Source organism: Mchenga conophoros, linkage group LG13, assembly GCF_057382185.1.
Source record: "Mchenga conophoros isolate Kocher_MC1m ecotype Shallow Benthic linkage group LG13, M_conophoros_male_GT1.1, whole genome shotgun sequence".
NCBI lineage: Eukaryota > Metazoa > Chordata > Actinopteri > Cichliformes > Cichlidae > Mchenga > Mchenga conophoros.
The window spans coordinates 29,040,212-29,057,229 of NC_140538.1; the positions used below are offsets into that span (position 1 = coordinate 29,040,212).

The window sequence follows — 17,018 nt, forward strand, 5'->3', positions numbered from 1 at the left end:
GCATAAATGTCCTGTATCTACTACTATTACTACCTCTACTACTACTAGTACTACTAATAATAATAATTATTATTATTACACTCTTATCCTTTTGTCCTTGTAAGTGTTGAATTCCTCCAAAATGAGCTCAGCAGTTAGATTGGGCACTCAGGCTGCTATTTATTCTTTGGAAAAATATAATAGAAGTCATAGTAAGGTAGTCCTGCATAACATAGTCAATCACTAAACTGGTTTGTGCAATGAATGAATTCAGACATCTATTTATTTATACACTACATAGACAAAAATAAGGGTCCCAAAAGGGCCACACGTCTTAATCTTTGAATTCCACAGGTTTATTCTTTTCATTTATTTATGCCACAGGTGCATAAAATCGAGCACCTATTCACGCAGTCTGTTTTTACAAACATTTTGGAAAGGATGAGTTGTTGTAAAGAGCTCGCTGTATTCGAGTGTTGTGTGCCATGATTGCAACAAGTGAGCTTGTGAAATTGCTTTCTTCCCAGATATTCCATGATCAGCTGTAAGTGCTCAGGAACCAGAGAAATTCAGCCATGAAGTGGGGAAAGTGGGGATGCCAACTATTGAGGTGCACAGTGTGTAAAAGTCACCAGTGCTCTGCTGACTGAGTAACTGCAGTTTCAAACCTCCTCTGGCATTAACATCAGCACAAAAACTGAGCACTGGGAGCTTCAGGGCATGGGTTTCCATTCTGTAGGTGTAATGTGTAGATGGCAGCAGCTGCTGCTTTGACTGATAGGTGTGCCGGCACAGGTAGGTAACCAGCAGCTGTCATCTGAGGAGTGTTTCTAGAATCTGCTTTATTTAAAAAACATCAGCTGCCCAGTTTCCTGGCGCCTCCGACTTTTTTTTTCACCCCTCTGGCTTCTTTAAATTCAAATTCCTCCCAGTCTGTTGCTGTTCAGCACTGTTTTACAGCGCTCTACAATCCCATGTGGTGATTTCTCCGGAACAAACAATCAGTCAAAGTAGCAAAGCAGGTCCTATGTGGAGGTCTTACAATCAGAACATTAAATTGGAAGGATCGGATCTCATTTTATGGCAAATTAATCCATGAAAAAACAGAAGCTCAACAGAAAAGCTGTCTGATCTAAGCAGGTAAATTCAGGACACAAGGAACACGGAGTAATGTTTTCTGTTTGGTTTCCTGCTTTGATGAAAGCCAGCAGGCCGAAACACTCCAACTGGCTTTAACTGTTTTGTAATCAATGAACTCGTCAATAAAACCTTTTGAAGCTTCCAGAAAGAAGTTAAAAAAGCAACCAAAGTTGCATAGTCACCTCTATTATCTGACTCAGCACACCCACAGATTCAGAGTGAGTGCAGTGGCATTTCTGCAAACCTGTTTTACAGTTTCATAGCCCCACATGTAATGGCCAATTTCCTATTCAAATAACTCTGCTGTGTAATCCACAATTTGGCAACGAGTGGTAAGAGTTAAACCAACAGATGGATGACACGTGACCTGAATTCTAAAGCCTCACAGTGACTGATACAGTATCTATCAACTGTAATGATACATTTAACCAGCTGATTTGATTTTAAAGCGCTTGATGATCACGCCTGGTGCAGATCTCTTTTAAAACTATGACTAAGATACAGACAGAATGAGACACTTGCACAATCTACTTCTCATAGCTCCATTGGTCACACTGTAAAGGTAATGCTGAGTCAGACTGGCTGCAAACATGATTTAGCTTTTCTACACTGCAATTTCTTGTTACTCATTGCCTGACATAGACAGGTCATTTGGAAAAAGTCGTACAAGTTCTACTCGCTGGCAGCAAATAAATCTGTGGTTCGAGTAATAGTGAGTCAGTAATAAAATTGTATAAATCTGGATAAATTAATGACAAACATACTGGCTGGCTACAAGCAACCTTACTGAATAAACCACATATATGTAATATGTATGCCACATTATTGCCTTAAGAAAATTAAGTGAAGTCAGCACAAGAGAAGTGGGTTATACCTGTTATCTTGAGGGGGCACTACGGTGCTTAGGCTAAGTCACATGAACTTAATGTAATATACCAAAGGAGCAATGTTATAAATGTTAAGCCACCTCACAAAATGTCACTATGAATGTTTAGATGCTTTGTATAAATTTTGGAATAATTATGCTCAGTATGAATGTTTTCTATTGCGTGACAAGGAACTTCCATGTGCCCCATACACCGCACAGCCACAGGAACACTGGTTTTACTAAGAGTTTAATAAACAAGAATGCTGATACTGTTCTCGGCAACACAAAAACTAGAAAATGCCCATAAGAAACGCAAATCTAAACAACAAATATCTGGGAAAAAACTGATCCCAACAACTTTAAAGTTTGAACATAAGAATAACATTTTTTTTAATTATATAACTTATAGTTTTTCTTTTAACCCCCCCCCTATAAAGAAGTCACTGACAGAGAAGACATATGAACCTGTCTGCATATCTGTGTAGCTCAAAAGATATCCTTGATTTCTTTCTATAGTTAAGTACAGCATCTTGCTTTAATGGCCAGACATTTTGCTAGTAATAAGGGAGCCACAGACATTTGGTTAATATAATAAAATGTGTTAGATTTTTATTGTGAAATGTATACTTGAACTCTTTGCCATGTCAGCTGACTGTCCACATAGGACACATTCAGTTTAACAATTCATCTTTTAGATTTTGGAACTTGAGCTGTCTGCGTCCTCCCTTTGGACCATTTGACCTTAAACCAACTTATTCATGCCAAATTCATTAAATGGATCTAAACCTTTAGCTACTTTTCTTTAAAAAAATATAAAACACTAATCCGGATCCATATATCTCTCTGGATGTGGGGACATGGATGGTAGAAGCTCGTTATATTTATGTCCGACCAAGTAATCCTTGCGCTTTAGCTGATGTACAGATTGCCTCTTACCTGCCATGTCGGTGGCAAAAGGTCGGTCTGGCCTCCAGCCAGTGTACCAGCCCACAACTTTACCCCCAGACACCAGGGGGCGCTCATATGCTCTGCCACCCACAAATCCCACAGGCCAAATGGATACACCTCGAGTACTACGCATCTGCAAAAAAAAGAGAAGGGAATGGGATTTAGTGATGACTTCCTGCATGCGACCATTATCACAGAATGTGTGAAATGTAACTATTTGAGAGTTATTTAAAAACAGCAGGAGCAATGCTCCAATGTTAAAAGTCCATTTAATGTAGTTGTAACGACTCTGACCCCATAGAAGACCACATTTTTTTATCTGCACAATCGCTTTGCTTGCTAATCACAATACTTGTTCTGCAATAGGAAATCAGACACAGTGTCGGAGCCTACAGGCGACATCCACCCTGAGGAGACGTCAAAGGCCCCAGAAAGTTGGAGACTGGGCGTGTGGTGTTGACTCTGAAATTAATTACTTTTGTGTCAGTTTGCATAAGCGATTAGACATCTTTAATTTCAACTGAAATGTGGGTGAGAGCAGCATGCAGAGAGTCTGTGGCTAACTGAATGAGACTAAATGAAAGTGTGCAGCGCGGAGCTGCCTTCCATTTTCACAGTGAATGAATTTGCACACAGCCCGAAGCAGTGCAACAAGAAATGAGACGAGGAGAGAGAGATAAAAGACTGGCGATGTGTGTGTGTGTGTGTGTGGTGGGGGAGAGGTTGGACTGTGCAAGGACCACTGAGTTTTTGTGTTCAAGTATGAAACATCTGTATCTTGTCTTTGTGTATGGATGCATATGTGTCTGCGTGACATTCCATTTTCCACCCCTGGCCACCCTGAAGCCGTTCATTGAGACAGCGCTCCTCATCACTCACCCAAACAGCCTCCAGCCAGTCGCTCATGAGAAAGCAACAGAACAAAACCAAATCAGTAAGCAGCACTGCATTACTGCAGCCAGACATCACACAGAGTTCTAGCTTTTAAAGCCACGGGAAGCCAAGTGTATATACAATATAGAGAGGATTTACAGCTCTTTGCAAACTTCTAAGCAGGAGGAGACTTGGCACTGTGCAAAGAATAGCTGAGAGCATATGGGCAGTAGACAAATAAAAAATACTCTGAAAAGTTCATGTTCACTAAGGTATTTCATATAGAATAATTCTGAATAAAGTGAATATTTCTACCTTGTTTTAACCTTCTGAGGTCATCATAGGTAGTAACCATAATCCTAACATCTGGAGAAGAGGGGAACCTACTTATTATAAATTATTATTTTCTTTGTTCCTTAATTACTAGGAGTTGGGAGAACAATTGCATAAAAACTAAATTATATTTCCTACTTGCTTAAATTTAGGGTTAGGGTTGGTGGGGTCATCACCAGTGACGGTTTCACACTTAGAGATTTTCCATGGAGTTCCACAGAGGGGAAAATTCTTTGTACCTGTCCCTGGTACTAAGCCCATACTGGTCACTACTCACCTGATGGATGGAGGTGAATCAGCACAAGTAAAACTGATAGCCTATTAAATTTGTGTTAACAGTTAATATTGATGTTTTAGTTGAGGGGTGGAGGGGCTGTCAATCTGCTACTGACAGCCTAATTAAAGAATGTCCTCCTCAGGCAAAACACATATTGAGCTCAGTGACTGGAGTTCTGAAACTGAATGAACTGAACAAACTGTAAGCTGCTACTGATGACACCATAAAATGTTGGATAAGATTTTAGCACAGTTCTCAAATGTTGTGCATGTAAATGTTGTAATATTAAAGTCAGTTTATCACAAAACTGATTTTTCTGCTCAGATCTCAGGGTTCATTCAACCCATTAAATTAACCTTGCATAACTAGCATAGTAACAGATGTCCCAGCATGCACTGTATGAGGCACTCTTCTTTAACAGAAATAAACAGGTGTGTGTGTTTCTATATGTGTTTTTTGTGTTTAATACATAGAAAGATAAGTCCTGCTGCACGTGTGCACAATAATAAAAGGTGATGAAGCTTTGTATTGAATTCACTACTGAAATGAGTTAACCACTTCAAACTAAAAGCCCATTTTAATTAAGCTTCAGTGGATTTGCAAGTTCAAACAAGTAGCAACCTGAGCAGTTCAATAAATTACAAATCTCAATCAAGCAAACAAAGAGTATACACAAGGCATGACATCTAACAAAGACAGCATTCATTTTCATGTAGCTTTATCACTTCATACATATCACTATGTATATATATAATATAACCTCAACTGACTTGTATCAATGGCATCGTATTACAGCACCACACTCAAATTCAGTGAGCTCTTTACAACAACCCTTCCTTTCCCAAATGTTTGTAAAAGCAGACTGAATCACTAGGTCTTGATTTGATACACCTTTTGCAAAGGGACTGGAAACACCTCTTAATTTGAAATAAGAGGAAAAAATGGTGACCATGCAAAATATGATTTTTTGCCATTTTTCAAGTGGTCTTAAACTTTTGATCGGGACTGTATCTTAGCACTTTATCCTCTGCTCCAAAAAAACAACAACAACAACAACAACACAGCACCTAAAACACTAATTTTATTTTATTTTATTTATATAGCCCAAATCACAACAACAGTCACCTCAAGATGCTTTATACTGTAAGGTAGAGACCCTACAATAATACAGAGAAAGCCCCAGATGACCTCTTACAGGCAAGCACTCAGCCACAGTGGGAAGGAAAAACTCCCTTGGCCAGAACCAGGCTCAGGAAGGGGCAGCTGTCTGCCACGATTTGTTGGGGAAGATGGGAGAAAGACAGGACAAAAGAAACGCTGTGGAAGAGGGCCAGAGATTAATAATAACTAATGATTAAATGCTGAGTGCTGTGTAGACACACAGTGAGTGAAAAGACTATTATAAGCTTGTTCAGTCAGGGCGGCCACGTCCATCTGTTATCTGCTGTCTAATGCAAACTTCCAGTGATCCACTCAAAGATTTCAGAGCAGCAAGAACAAAAGTTTTAATGGGCTGGCAATCTTTGTTGTGTTCCAGCATAGCAACAGAAGCAGAAAACATGGAATATGACATTTAGTTATACAGTAGTGTCAAAGATAATAAGTGTACCTTATTCTTCTTCCAGTAAGCACGCCTAGACCTAAGATTCCACAGCATGAGAGGAAGAGGATAAGCTGAACATTTAGTTAGTGGCTGACCTCACTCTGACAGAAAAGAGAAAAGCGTCTTCTCGCTTCCCTTCCTCTTCCTTCCCTTTCATTTCTCTTCTTTCCATCTTTTTCCACCCCGCACCCTAACACCTCATCTCCTGCTTGGGGCCCCTGTGCATCACCAACAGCTTTGAAGCCCTTTCCCCATTAATACTGTGGCCCCTTGAGTTTGCCTGTGCGACGCTAAAACCCTTCCCCCTTGTTCCTCTTTTGCTGCTGTCTGCCTTTCTCTCTCAGGTCATTTTTCAAAGACTCGGCTCCTCTGCTTTGTGAAAACACAGATGAAAAGAAAAGGAGAGGAGGTAGAGAGCAAGGCAGGCTCGGTGTGTTCGTCGTTCCCAGATAGTTCCTGGAGTACGATCGTTAATATGGCTTAGCAGTTAAGTCCCAGTTTGACTGCTAAGGATCTCCTGGTTTTGAATGCAGCACTTCAAAGCTCAGTACAGTTTGACACATTATTAGAGAGCGCTGGATTGAACTTCATGCAAACATATTTAGAATCTGCAGCTGGATTTACAGCAAGCCCAGTGTTTTTTCTTCTAACAATAACACTTTGAAGACCAAGATTTGATTTTCTTTTAGAACACACATTTAGCTTTAGCCTGCCTTTACTAACCAGATTTTCCACCACAAAATGTCTATCTTTAGGTTTTTAAGTGTTCACAGGGGGCTTTACAAGTCACAATCAGTCATTTTCAGACACTTTCAAAGTGCATTCTCATTGTTTTTTTACAAGCTTCTTGCTGTTTTCTTAAGTATCACGCAAATGCCGTGGAGAAAACACAAAACCGCTTCATTTGTGTCCTCAAGAAAGGTCACGTCTCCTAGATTATTATTTCTGCGTGAGAAACAGCTCCCAAAGAAAATCTATGCAATGCTCCATATCAGAAGAATTTCACCAAACTGTAACTTTCTAATGAATATTTATCACATCAGCTGGAACAGAGCTACAAATAGCAAGGTTAGAAATCACTATAGAAAACTGTATTAAACCTAACCTTATGTGATAGCAAACCAGTTACAGCCCTACAGTAAATTTTGCCATGGACTATGTCCTTGGCACAATTCATTGTCAAACATTCAATCAGTCGGCATTTCTGCACGATAAATGTGTTTACCCATCGTTTGATTAGTGAGTTTCTCAGTCACTACATGTGATACAACACACACCTACTGGGTTCACTCAGAACGTGTTTTCAGCCAGTCACAGACCAAGGCATTGTCTCCCACACACAGACTTTACTTGGGCAGTCTGCCTGTGCAGAATAATGGCTGTTCAAGCATATTTTACAACATCTTTTTGTTTTTTTAATGAATCAGTATGCAAATCTTCAGAGGCTGCTAACCAACTTCTCTGGTACTTACAGTCTCATTTTGCCTTATTGGATAGTTGATGGTGGCAAAAATGAAAAATATGCCAACAAAATACAATCTGCATGTTTTTAATGAATGTGTGCTCACATATGAGGCTTTTCAGGAGTGCTGGATGTTTTTTCTTTCACATTTTAATCCATCAATACTCTGATATTTTTTTGATGTTCTTTATCTGTCCCAAATGACAGAGTCTGATTTATTTTGATAAGAAAAATCAGTGAAAATTTCAGGCTTTTAGACTTTGAGATCAAAACATTGCCTCAGATTTCAACGTGCAACAAAAAGGCCTGAAGATGGCTCAGCTGGGCATTTTTCAAAAAAATCTGCCTTGAAAAGTATTTGATACATGAAGCTAAAATTTCACAGTAATCCTTATAAATGTTCACATTTTCTACCATATAATTTTTATGGAAATCAGAGGTGGTCGAGCAGAAGGCTCGTTTGATTTGAAACACAAACAAACAAAACTTAAGTGGATCGCTGAAACCAAAATACACATTACATCACACTTAAGTTATTATTATACGTGCATGGCGGAATTGTTCTAAATTAATACCAAAAATGTACTTGGCTGTATAAATTTAGATCTTTAAGCATGTTAAAACGTTACTGAACATTGCAGAATTTCCTAAATTCAAACACCAGCATCAGATCGGTACTCGATATCTGCAGATCCCAGATGCCAGGGTTTCCTCATCATATTGGAACAGGAAAGAAAATGCTTTGCACTCACCCTAACACCTCTGTTCTGCAGAATTTTGTTATTAAATTGTCAATTTTGCCTAAAATTGGTTTTAAAAGTGTCTGTGTTGGTTTAGAGGAAATCAATTCACATCTACTGCTTGTTTAGTCAGAAACTCAACAGCTGAGCGAAATATGAGTATGACCAAGTTCATATTGATGTTGGAAAAAAAGGAGTAAGAAGTCAATAATCCATTATACAGCCTAGTTAAAATACATCTGTCTAATATGAATGCTGGTTGAACCTCTGCATACTGAAGTAAATGTTCTTGATGTCGGTTTATAGCTTTCATTCGTCAGGTCGAAGTGGAACCGTGTCCAGACTGTGGACTTACGTGTTACAGGGAATCTGTTGATCTAGAGGGGCATAATGAATTGATTCAGAATAAACACGTGACCTTCAAGATTTCAAGCAGGAATCAAAATCAAGTTTTTTACATGATATTATATGTGTATGATAAAAAAGATCACAGCAGCTCTGGATCCCTGAAATGCAGTCTTTTGGTTGGCGAAGGAAACGGCCAAGTACAGATGCTGTCTCAATTTTCATTTTCAACACGGCGCAGTGCTTCCTATCAACAACAGTTCAATGTCAAAATGTTTGCTGGGAGCCAAACAAAGCTGTGGGGTGACAGTGTTTCAACAGATGGTACATTATTCTGCTCAGTGGAAACTGCTTTAGCGCATGCTGGGTTTTCATGCCATCGTCTGCAGACTGCTGCTGCCATGGAAAAAAGTTTGCAGCACAAACTTAAACCTTTATTTGCACAGAGAAGGCTGGCTGAGCGCACAGGACACACTGTCATTCCCCGATGCCCTTTCGCCAGATGAATCAAATAATGTGACAAAAAGAGGCACAAACAGAATAGCAAACAGAAGGGAGGCTTAGAAAAAGGCAGGTACAGCACGAGTCTGGTGTTTTGAGCTTAACGTGAACTTTCAGGTCACTGCACACGTCCACTTGCAAAGTGAAGTTTCTTTTCTGTTTCCCAGCGTACCCCTGACTAGTCTCAGCAGATGGCTGCATATGCCTGAGCCTGCTTCTGCCAGAGGCTTTTTCCTCTTAAGAGGGAGTTCTTCCTTCCCACTGTCGCCAAGTGCTGCTCATAGGGGATCGTCTAAATGTAGGGCTTTTCTCTATAATATGATAGGATTGTGTTGTTGTGAATTTAGGCTACTGTAAATAAATAAAACTGAGTTTAAACTGAAATTGAGTGAATTAAAAGCAGTTTTTTCTAAAGCATCAATGAGTCCTACACCTTTTTAAGTTCACCAGAATTCCATCACCATGTAAAGGAGAGATGACAGTTCCCAGACAAGGCCTTTTCAGACAGATACAAACTGTGTCTTACATCTCCGGTAATGAACCAAAAAGCAGAATGAAAGGAAAGAATAAAAGCAGAGGCAGCAGCATGTCTATAGTGACCTCCAAAAATAATTCTCCTTTCACATCTCAAAGAAAAGCTGAATTCTAACCACAAATGCAAAAGCAAACTTTTTAGTGTGTGTGTGACCCTGTCACAGTGCAAGTATGCAAATTACTATAATCTGCGTTGCTGGATTTTTGGAACAGCATTAGGAAACAATTTGATGCATGGCATTAAAGGATACTTGTAATTTAATGAGTGTAATTTAATGGCCTCAGCCACCCCTCTAAATGTAAATTTAATATCTTATATCGTGTAAGATGCAAATTCCAGTTATTTAAGAACTTGATGCACTCATCAGATTAGTTAGGTCAAATAATTATGGGAAGTGGTCCTGGCGTGCTACACAAGTCAGGGTGTCTTGCATAAATCATGTAAGTTATTGTAACAAAAAACATCCAGCTTCGTTACAATACATCATCACGATTGACCAAATTAATCTCTTTGACTTCCATCACCTCTTCACATCTACAGTAAGTTAAGAGGAAGATCATTATTAGTGTGTACCTAAACTGCTTCCTCCTTTCTGTTGCTGTCTACTAGAAGAGTAAACACTGCTGCTCCCACTGGTTAGCATCAGAAATATTGGTTAAATGCATATTTATTTTCATAATGCATGAATACATTGTGCACAGGTGTGCACAATAATCTGCAGGGAAACAGACTGCTGGTGCTGGCCGTGCTTACATTAGCAACAGTCAGCAAACTAAACTGATGCCGTGAGTCTGCGGTCTTTTAAAAGTTTTAGCAACATTACAAATACTCTTTGAGCAGTAGTAGTATCAGCAGTACTTGTGTACTTGTTCAACCTCGACCATTAGACTGGGCTCAATGTGACTGCAAGGCCATCTTACTTTTAGAATAGTCTATATTAAAACTATTTTTAGGTAGTAATAATAATAAAGTCACCAGGACCATCATGATATCGTATACTGAACATTATTGACAATTATTGTATATTTCAACTATTTGCTCCAGGTTGATTTCTTTCTTAATGGGAGTTGCCGATATAAGAGTAGGATTTGATAAATGCGTGTATGTGCTAGGAGGCTGAGGGATAGCTCAGTATTTTTTACTTTCAATTTAAATCACTACTCTGTTTGGTTTAGGTGCTGAAACATTCTTGGTTAGATTCAAAACTACTTGGTTAGGTTTACAAAGATGTGGTTTTTCTGGGTTAATGTGCTTCTTGTCAGCAGTCGCTCTGCTCGTGGACAGCACTAGTGCTAAAAACCAGTGTGTCAGAAACCAGATGTCAAAGGAAAGTGTGTCTGTAAATGAGCCACAGCGGCAGATTTGACGGCGCTAATTGACGCTCCAGGGAGACAGCAGGCTGGAGAACGAGCTGGACCTTGTTGAGGGTCAGTCAGTAAACTAAAGCACCTGCAAGTGCCCCATTGGCAAAGACAAATCCTGCCATATGGATGGAAAAACACAAAATTGCACGCAACTATGCATCTGTTATGACAAAACACCAAGCCAGTAGTTTATTTGCAGTCAGCACTTGTATGCTTATGTGGTCATTTTCCATAACAAAATCGAAATGACAAGAACGAAAAGTGAGTATTTTTTTAACTCTGATGTGGAGTACTGAAACATCAAGACACACAGCAGTAATAATAATAATAATAATAATAATAATAATAATGGATTGCATCAAAGAGCTTTACAATTCCACTATTCATTCACTCTCACATTCACACACTGGTGGAGGCAGCTACGGTTGTAGCCACAGCTGGCCTGGGCAGACTGACAGAAGCGAGGCTGCCATATCGCGCCATCGGCCCCTCTGACCAAAGTGCAGCACAATGAACAAAAAACATACACAGCAGCCGATGCAGCAGACGTTTGGGCACAGAAAAAGTTAGCAGGCTCGATATGGGGCAGTCCAGTGTGCCTTCAACACATCTGACCACATCTTCTGAAATTAACGATGAACAACTGTTAGACTTCATATACAGACTGTCATACAGGAACTTCTTAGGTGTCTCACTTGGCAGCTCTAACTGCAGCTCTGCATTCAGTCCTTTATTGCTTAAATGCATCAAGCGTACTGCCAATTTAGGAGTAAACCAGAGAAAGCTCACTCCATCTTTTATGAAACAGTTTTCTGTCATCTCTTAATTTTTAATACTAACAAAAGCACTTTGTTCCTATTTCGAGCTCTTATTGTTCGGAGATATCATATATTTATCTGGGAAAATTCTTGTGCTGAAGTCCTGTTTCACTCAACGGCTTAAAGACTCACCAACAGTGCAGCAATCCTTTGAGAGCATTGACTCAAAGAAAAATATCTATAAAACACTGAATGTAATCCTCTGCACAGAAGGCTTCTATTTTAGGGAGTGTAGAGAATGTGTATATGAGTGAGTGCGCATGAGTCGAATTTCCCAGAGGAACCCACCCGAGGGATTAATAAAGTTCTATCTTATCTTATCTTATCTTATCTTATCTTTTTAATGTGTGTTTTCCACTGGAAGGTGAGTAAATCCATATTGTCAAAGCAATGTGCAAATAGTTTGTACACTAGGAAGGAAAGAATACACACGTTCTGGCATTCGGCTTTATGAAATCAATAAAGTCTATTCATTACAGCAGACCACAGCAAAATGATGATGTTGGATAAAGGATGACAACAAACAGAAGAATTACAAAGGCTGGTTTTAGTCTTGTACTGTGTCACTCCCAGAGTGAGCTATCCTGTGAGAACCGGAGAACACAAACAACTCTGTCAGAAAGCCAGAAACCGCAGACCTCACCCTTATGATCAGGTTTGAAATCACGAACAAGCTCCACACGTCCCCCACAGGGACTGAAGAGAGGAAGGAAAACAATGAAAAGGAAAACAACAAGTTTGCTACAAGAGCATACAGCGGAGCTTGTGGACGCAAAATAAATTTTTTTCTAGATAAGAACGGCAAACCTTCAGCTGAAACATCTCTGTGTGGACCGTACATGCTCTCTGTCCACACCTGTACTTAAAGAAAGACTAAGAGTTTTTCTTTCCAATGCTGGGCAAATCACTTTCTTTCACCTTAAATAATGGGGGATCCCACTATAGTACTATATTACAGTATAGTATAGCACAATATATTGAATATTGATGCTGATACTGTATATTTGTACACAGAAGCCAGCACACATTATCAAAACCTTTTAAAAATCACAAGCTTGTATATGAATAAAAAGGTGCCTCCCAGGACCATCCAGTCTGAATAATAGACACCTTGCTGTCTTCTGTAATAATGAAATGTGAGGCCAATCTCTGCACCAGCGCCAAACATCGATGTGCTTGGTCAAGATTCCTTTGCTTTACATTTGAACGCTGTGGGAACATCTTTGGCCCTGACGGGTCACGCGTTCAACAGTCGTATCTAACAGCGTCTCTCTGCTTCTCTACATTAGTATGAGGCAAAGGATGATGGAAGGAAAGGTGGAGGAGAGGGTGAGAATAAAGACGAATGAAAAGCTGAAAAAGAAGTGGAGCCAAGGAGCAATTCAATCAAAAACACAAACACTTGTTTGCCAGTTTGTATCGTTTGTATTTGATACCTTTGCTGTCTCACTCTTTCTCTGTCAAGAGGGGTAATCTCACTGTGGTGAGCTCAGATTAGGTACAACTGACCGCTGGTTCCAAATTTGTGGCATTTATATTCTGGGTGATTTCATCTTAGACCAACATGACAAACACAGTTTGTCTTTTGGAGGTTCCTAAATGCCTCCTACCAATGAAGAAAACTATGACAATTAACAATTAAAGTATTTAAAGCAAAACATCTAACATCCTAAAAAAGATGTCATTGTACTTATTGTACAGATTTTGTATTAATTTTGTTGACCAGTGATTTTTATCACAGTTTTTCTCAGTGACCTTTTCTTTCTGGCCGAGAAGACGAGGTCCAATCAGAACTATTTAAGTTGTGCTGAAAGGGGGACGAGCTTAGTTAGACATGCTAGCTCCCATGCTCCCTGTTTCTCGTGAAAACACCATAAAAGCTGTGATTCTTGTGTTTTGATTCTAAACCGTGTGAAGCAACTCTCAAACTTTTAATAATAATAATGGATTGGATTTATATAGCGCTTTTCCAGGCACCCAAAGCGCTTTACAATGCCACTATTCATTCACTCTCACATTCACACACTGGTGGAAGCAGCTACAGTTGTAGCCACAGCTGCCCTGGGGCAGACTGACAGAAGCGAGGCTGCCATATCGCGCCATCGGCCCCTCTGGCCAACACCAGTAGGCAAGTAGGGTAAAGTGTCTTGCCCAAGGACACAACGACCAGGACAGAGAGCCCAGGGATCGAACCGGCGACGAACCTGAGCCACGGTCGCCCTTTGAACTTTTACACTCTTCATTTTAGTAAACTTTAGACCGAGTCAACGATCACCTTAAACACTGCACAGTGAAAATCTCATTTTGTGACAATCCTAAATAACACACAAATTTAGCCGTGTGTTGGTTTGTGGGAACAGAGTGACCTTAGATGGAGTCAAATCTCCTCCCTGTGTTATTATTTCAGTCTGTCTTGAGACAGTACACACTGAAAAACATCCATGCTTTTTCTAAAACCTATCAGAACAATTGTTGAACCTTACTGAGGGAATTCAGCTGTATGTATCGTCCTAACTTAACTTGTTCAACAGCTTTGCACCAGCCCTAAAGGAGGCTCCATTTCAAATCCAGTCAACCACAACAATCTCCTTTATTTGCCAGGAATTCTCCCACCTCTACGATGGCATTAGACACTTCCCCCTCACAAACACAAACAAATCATTTTGAGTTGGTGTTTCATAACAACATCAACTTTTCTGGATCTGTAATGGAAGTTCCCAGAGGAATGAAAAACACAGTTTGTGTTTCAGCACCATGGACAGCTCACGGGAAGGCTCACGGCTGAAAATGTACATTGAGAGGCTGTAACTGCCAGTGGAGGAGGCAGTAACATGTTAACAGTGGCTGGCTGCCCACTGTGAGCAGTGGTTCATTTCCCAGTGACATGAGGGTCACTTTGGCTTGACTTGAAAATAAGAAGCAGGAATAAGGCAACAGATTTCTCACAGCTCTCGGACAGATGCTTTTTCTTTCTTCATTTTTATATTTTATGTGTTGTTGGCTTCTGTGGCATATTTAAAGAGGCTTTTCTTAAGGAGGACAAAGTTCAAAAGCAGGTCAGGAAACTGGAGCTATTCCAGCAGCCTACAGGGGAGGTTGTGTGTATCCCTGAGAGACAGTGGCTCTGACGAAACAGGAACATTTGACCTGTGGAAATGAGAACTGGTTGCAAATACAGATGTTTCTGTCAAAGCTGACAGGTGAGCACAGACTAAGAAGAGAAGGGGGAACTCACTTTGTAAAAAACAAACAAGAAACGCTGGATAGATGGATTTGTCCTGTGAAATAAAGTCTATCTAACTATATTTTCTACTTTAATAGTGTATGCCACTGCCTTGCAAGCTATTATATGGGGATAAAAGCCACAAAATATTTTTTATAAACAATTGAGAGGTGCAGCACATCTTCACACAAGAATCAAACTTTAAAGTCATTTAAAACTTTCAATGGACTATAATGTAATGCAGGTGGTTTTAGTATGTTCAGTATGTGTGTGGCAGTCACTTTTGAAATGAAGTCCTTTTCAGTATCATAAGTTTTCTCTTAAAGGTTTTTTTTTTCATTTGCTGTTCCAAGAAGATTAAAAAGAATAAAAAGACACCAACCAAAAGTTTGGTTTTGGTTAAATGGTCTTCTCTTCCTTGTTCCCTGATTTTCATGACTTGGGGAAAAAAAATCTAGTTTTTAAAAATTGACTTATTCTGACTGCCTAGTGTCTGGGTTATGGGGTTATGGTTGGGTCAATGATTACTCAGACCTCAAATGGATAAGAAATGGATGGGTAAGATAACTCAAGTTCTAAATCTAATCCTAGAGAGGTCGGTTGCCTTGGTTGGTTGATTCTTGAGAACTATTGTCTGGCTAAATGACCTAAGGATCATGCAGCAAAGGGTTTCTTCCTCAGCTGACTGTGGAAAGCAGCCACTGCTGGAATACTTCCAGTTTCTTGACACACGCTTTCTTTGAGGTGCAGTTGTCTTTCTGGACCAATTTTGACTCTAAGCAGAAACAAAGTGATAAGACTACCCCACAATCAACAAGCCCTCAGGATAATAACCACTGTGTTTTGGATTCTAGATGAGGCGGTGGACCTCAGCCAAGTGGGTCCAGCCATGAATCGCTGGTATTATTATTGAGTTGGTTGTCACCTGACTTTTAGTTCAGGCCTGCAGGTGTGCAATCTAATGCTCTAATGGAGAAAAATAAATCTATGTGTACAAATACAGATATGGGCGTAGAATTGGGAAAAAAAGCAAATGACTCAAGAAAATTGACATTTCGTCCCCTCCATCTGATAACACTTGGTGACAAGCTCTGACTCTCCACACTCTCTTTGCTTCACTGATAGATCTGTGAAGGCCTTCGTTCTATATCCTGCATCAGTTCAGGACGTATAGTGGAGCCCGCAGCTCCCGTCTCATTATCAACATGAATATCTTCACCAGAGGGCAGACGCCGCGCTGGGATAACAAATAATTCATCACATGAAAAATAATTTCAGATGCAGCCGAGCGCTCGACAACCTGTAAGTCCTGACAAATTACAGCGGCGCCAGCTCAGTCAGTAAACGCATGCTATTTACAAGTAAACAAAAGAAAAGCTGGGGGTAAAACATCCAGTGCTGAGAAGAATCACATTTCATTTGACTTGCAGCCAGGACACTCTGTCTGGGAGCACCAGAGCTTGGTTGGGTAATCAACTCTGACTCCCCTTTCTGCAAACAAATAGGTGAGAAGTGAATTGTGTGTACACACAAAGAGACTCTGGATGATGAAGTATATGAAATCCATTATGGATGTTCTCGTTTCCTGCCTCCTGGCCCGGAGGGAGCAAGCCATCATTGTGTTGTTTACGCGCAGTGACGAGTGCCGGGGTGGCTGGGCCGGCTGCGATTTTAATCAAGCGTATTTTTATCTGCGTGTTATTAATATGCACGGCAGAGGCAATCGAAGAAAAGGGAGGGGGAGAAATGAGGTAGGAGAAAATGAATGACTCGAATTAGAGGGGCTGAGTATGGGCTATGAAACTGATGCAATGGTGCATGATATGTGTGCATGTTCAAGGCTTTATGGGTTTATGTGGCAAAAACTGATGAGCTGAAGGTACGTGCGCGTAAAGGAGAATATTCGCACCTCTCTACATCTGCTGTCAAATGCGAATGCATCAGTGTAAGTGTATATTTACTGTATACACATCATAATTCTGTGTACAAGGAAAATATGGTAAATCCAG

At 40.1% G+C, this 17,018-nt stretch overlaps 1 protein-coding gene across 1 annotated transcript in view; it reads right to left on the reverse strand.

The window, feature by feature from the left end:
• The window catches only part of b3gat2 (beta-1,3-glucuronyltransferase 2 (glucuronosyltransferase S)), a 63,039-nt gene that overhangs the window by 31,304 nt on the left and 14,717 nt on the right, over nt 1-17,018 (reverse strand). The window contains exon 2 of the mRNA XM_085297640.1: nt 2,924-3,068. Coding sequence (XP_085153766.1) covers nt 2,924-3,068 — 145 coding nt within the window. The remainder of the gene's footprint in view (nt 1-2,923; nt 3,069-17,018) is intronic.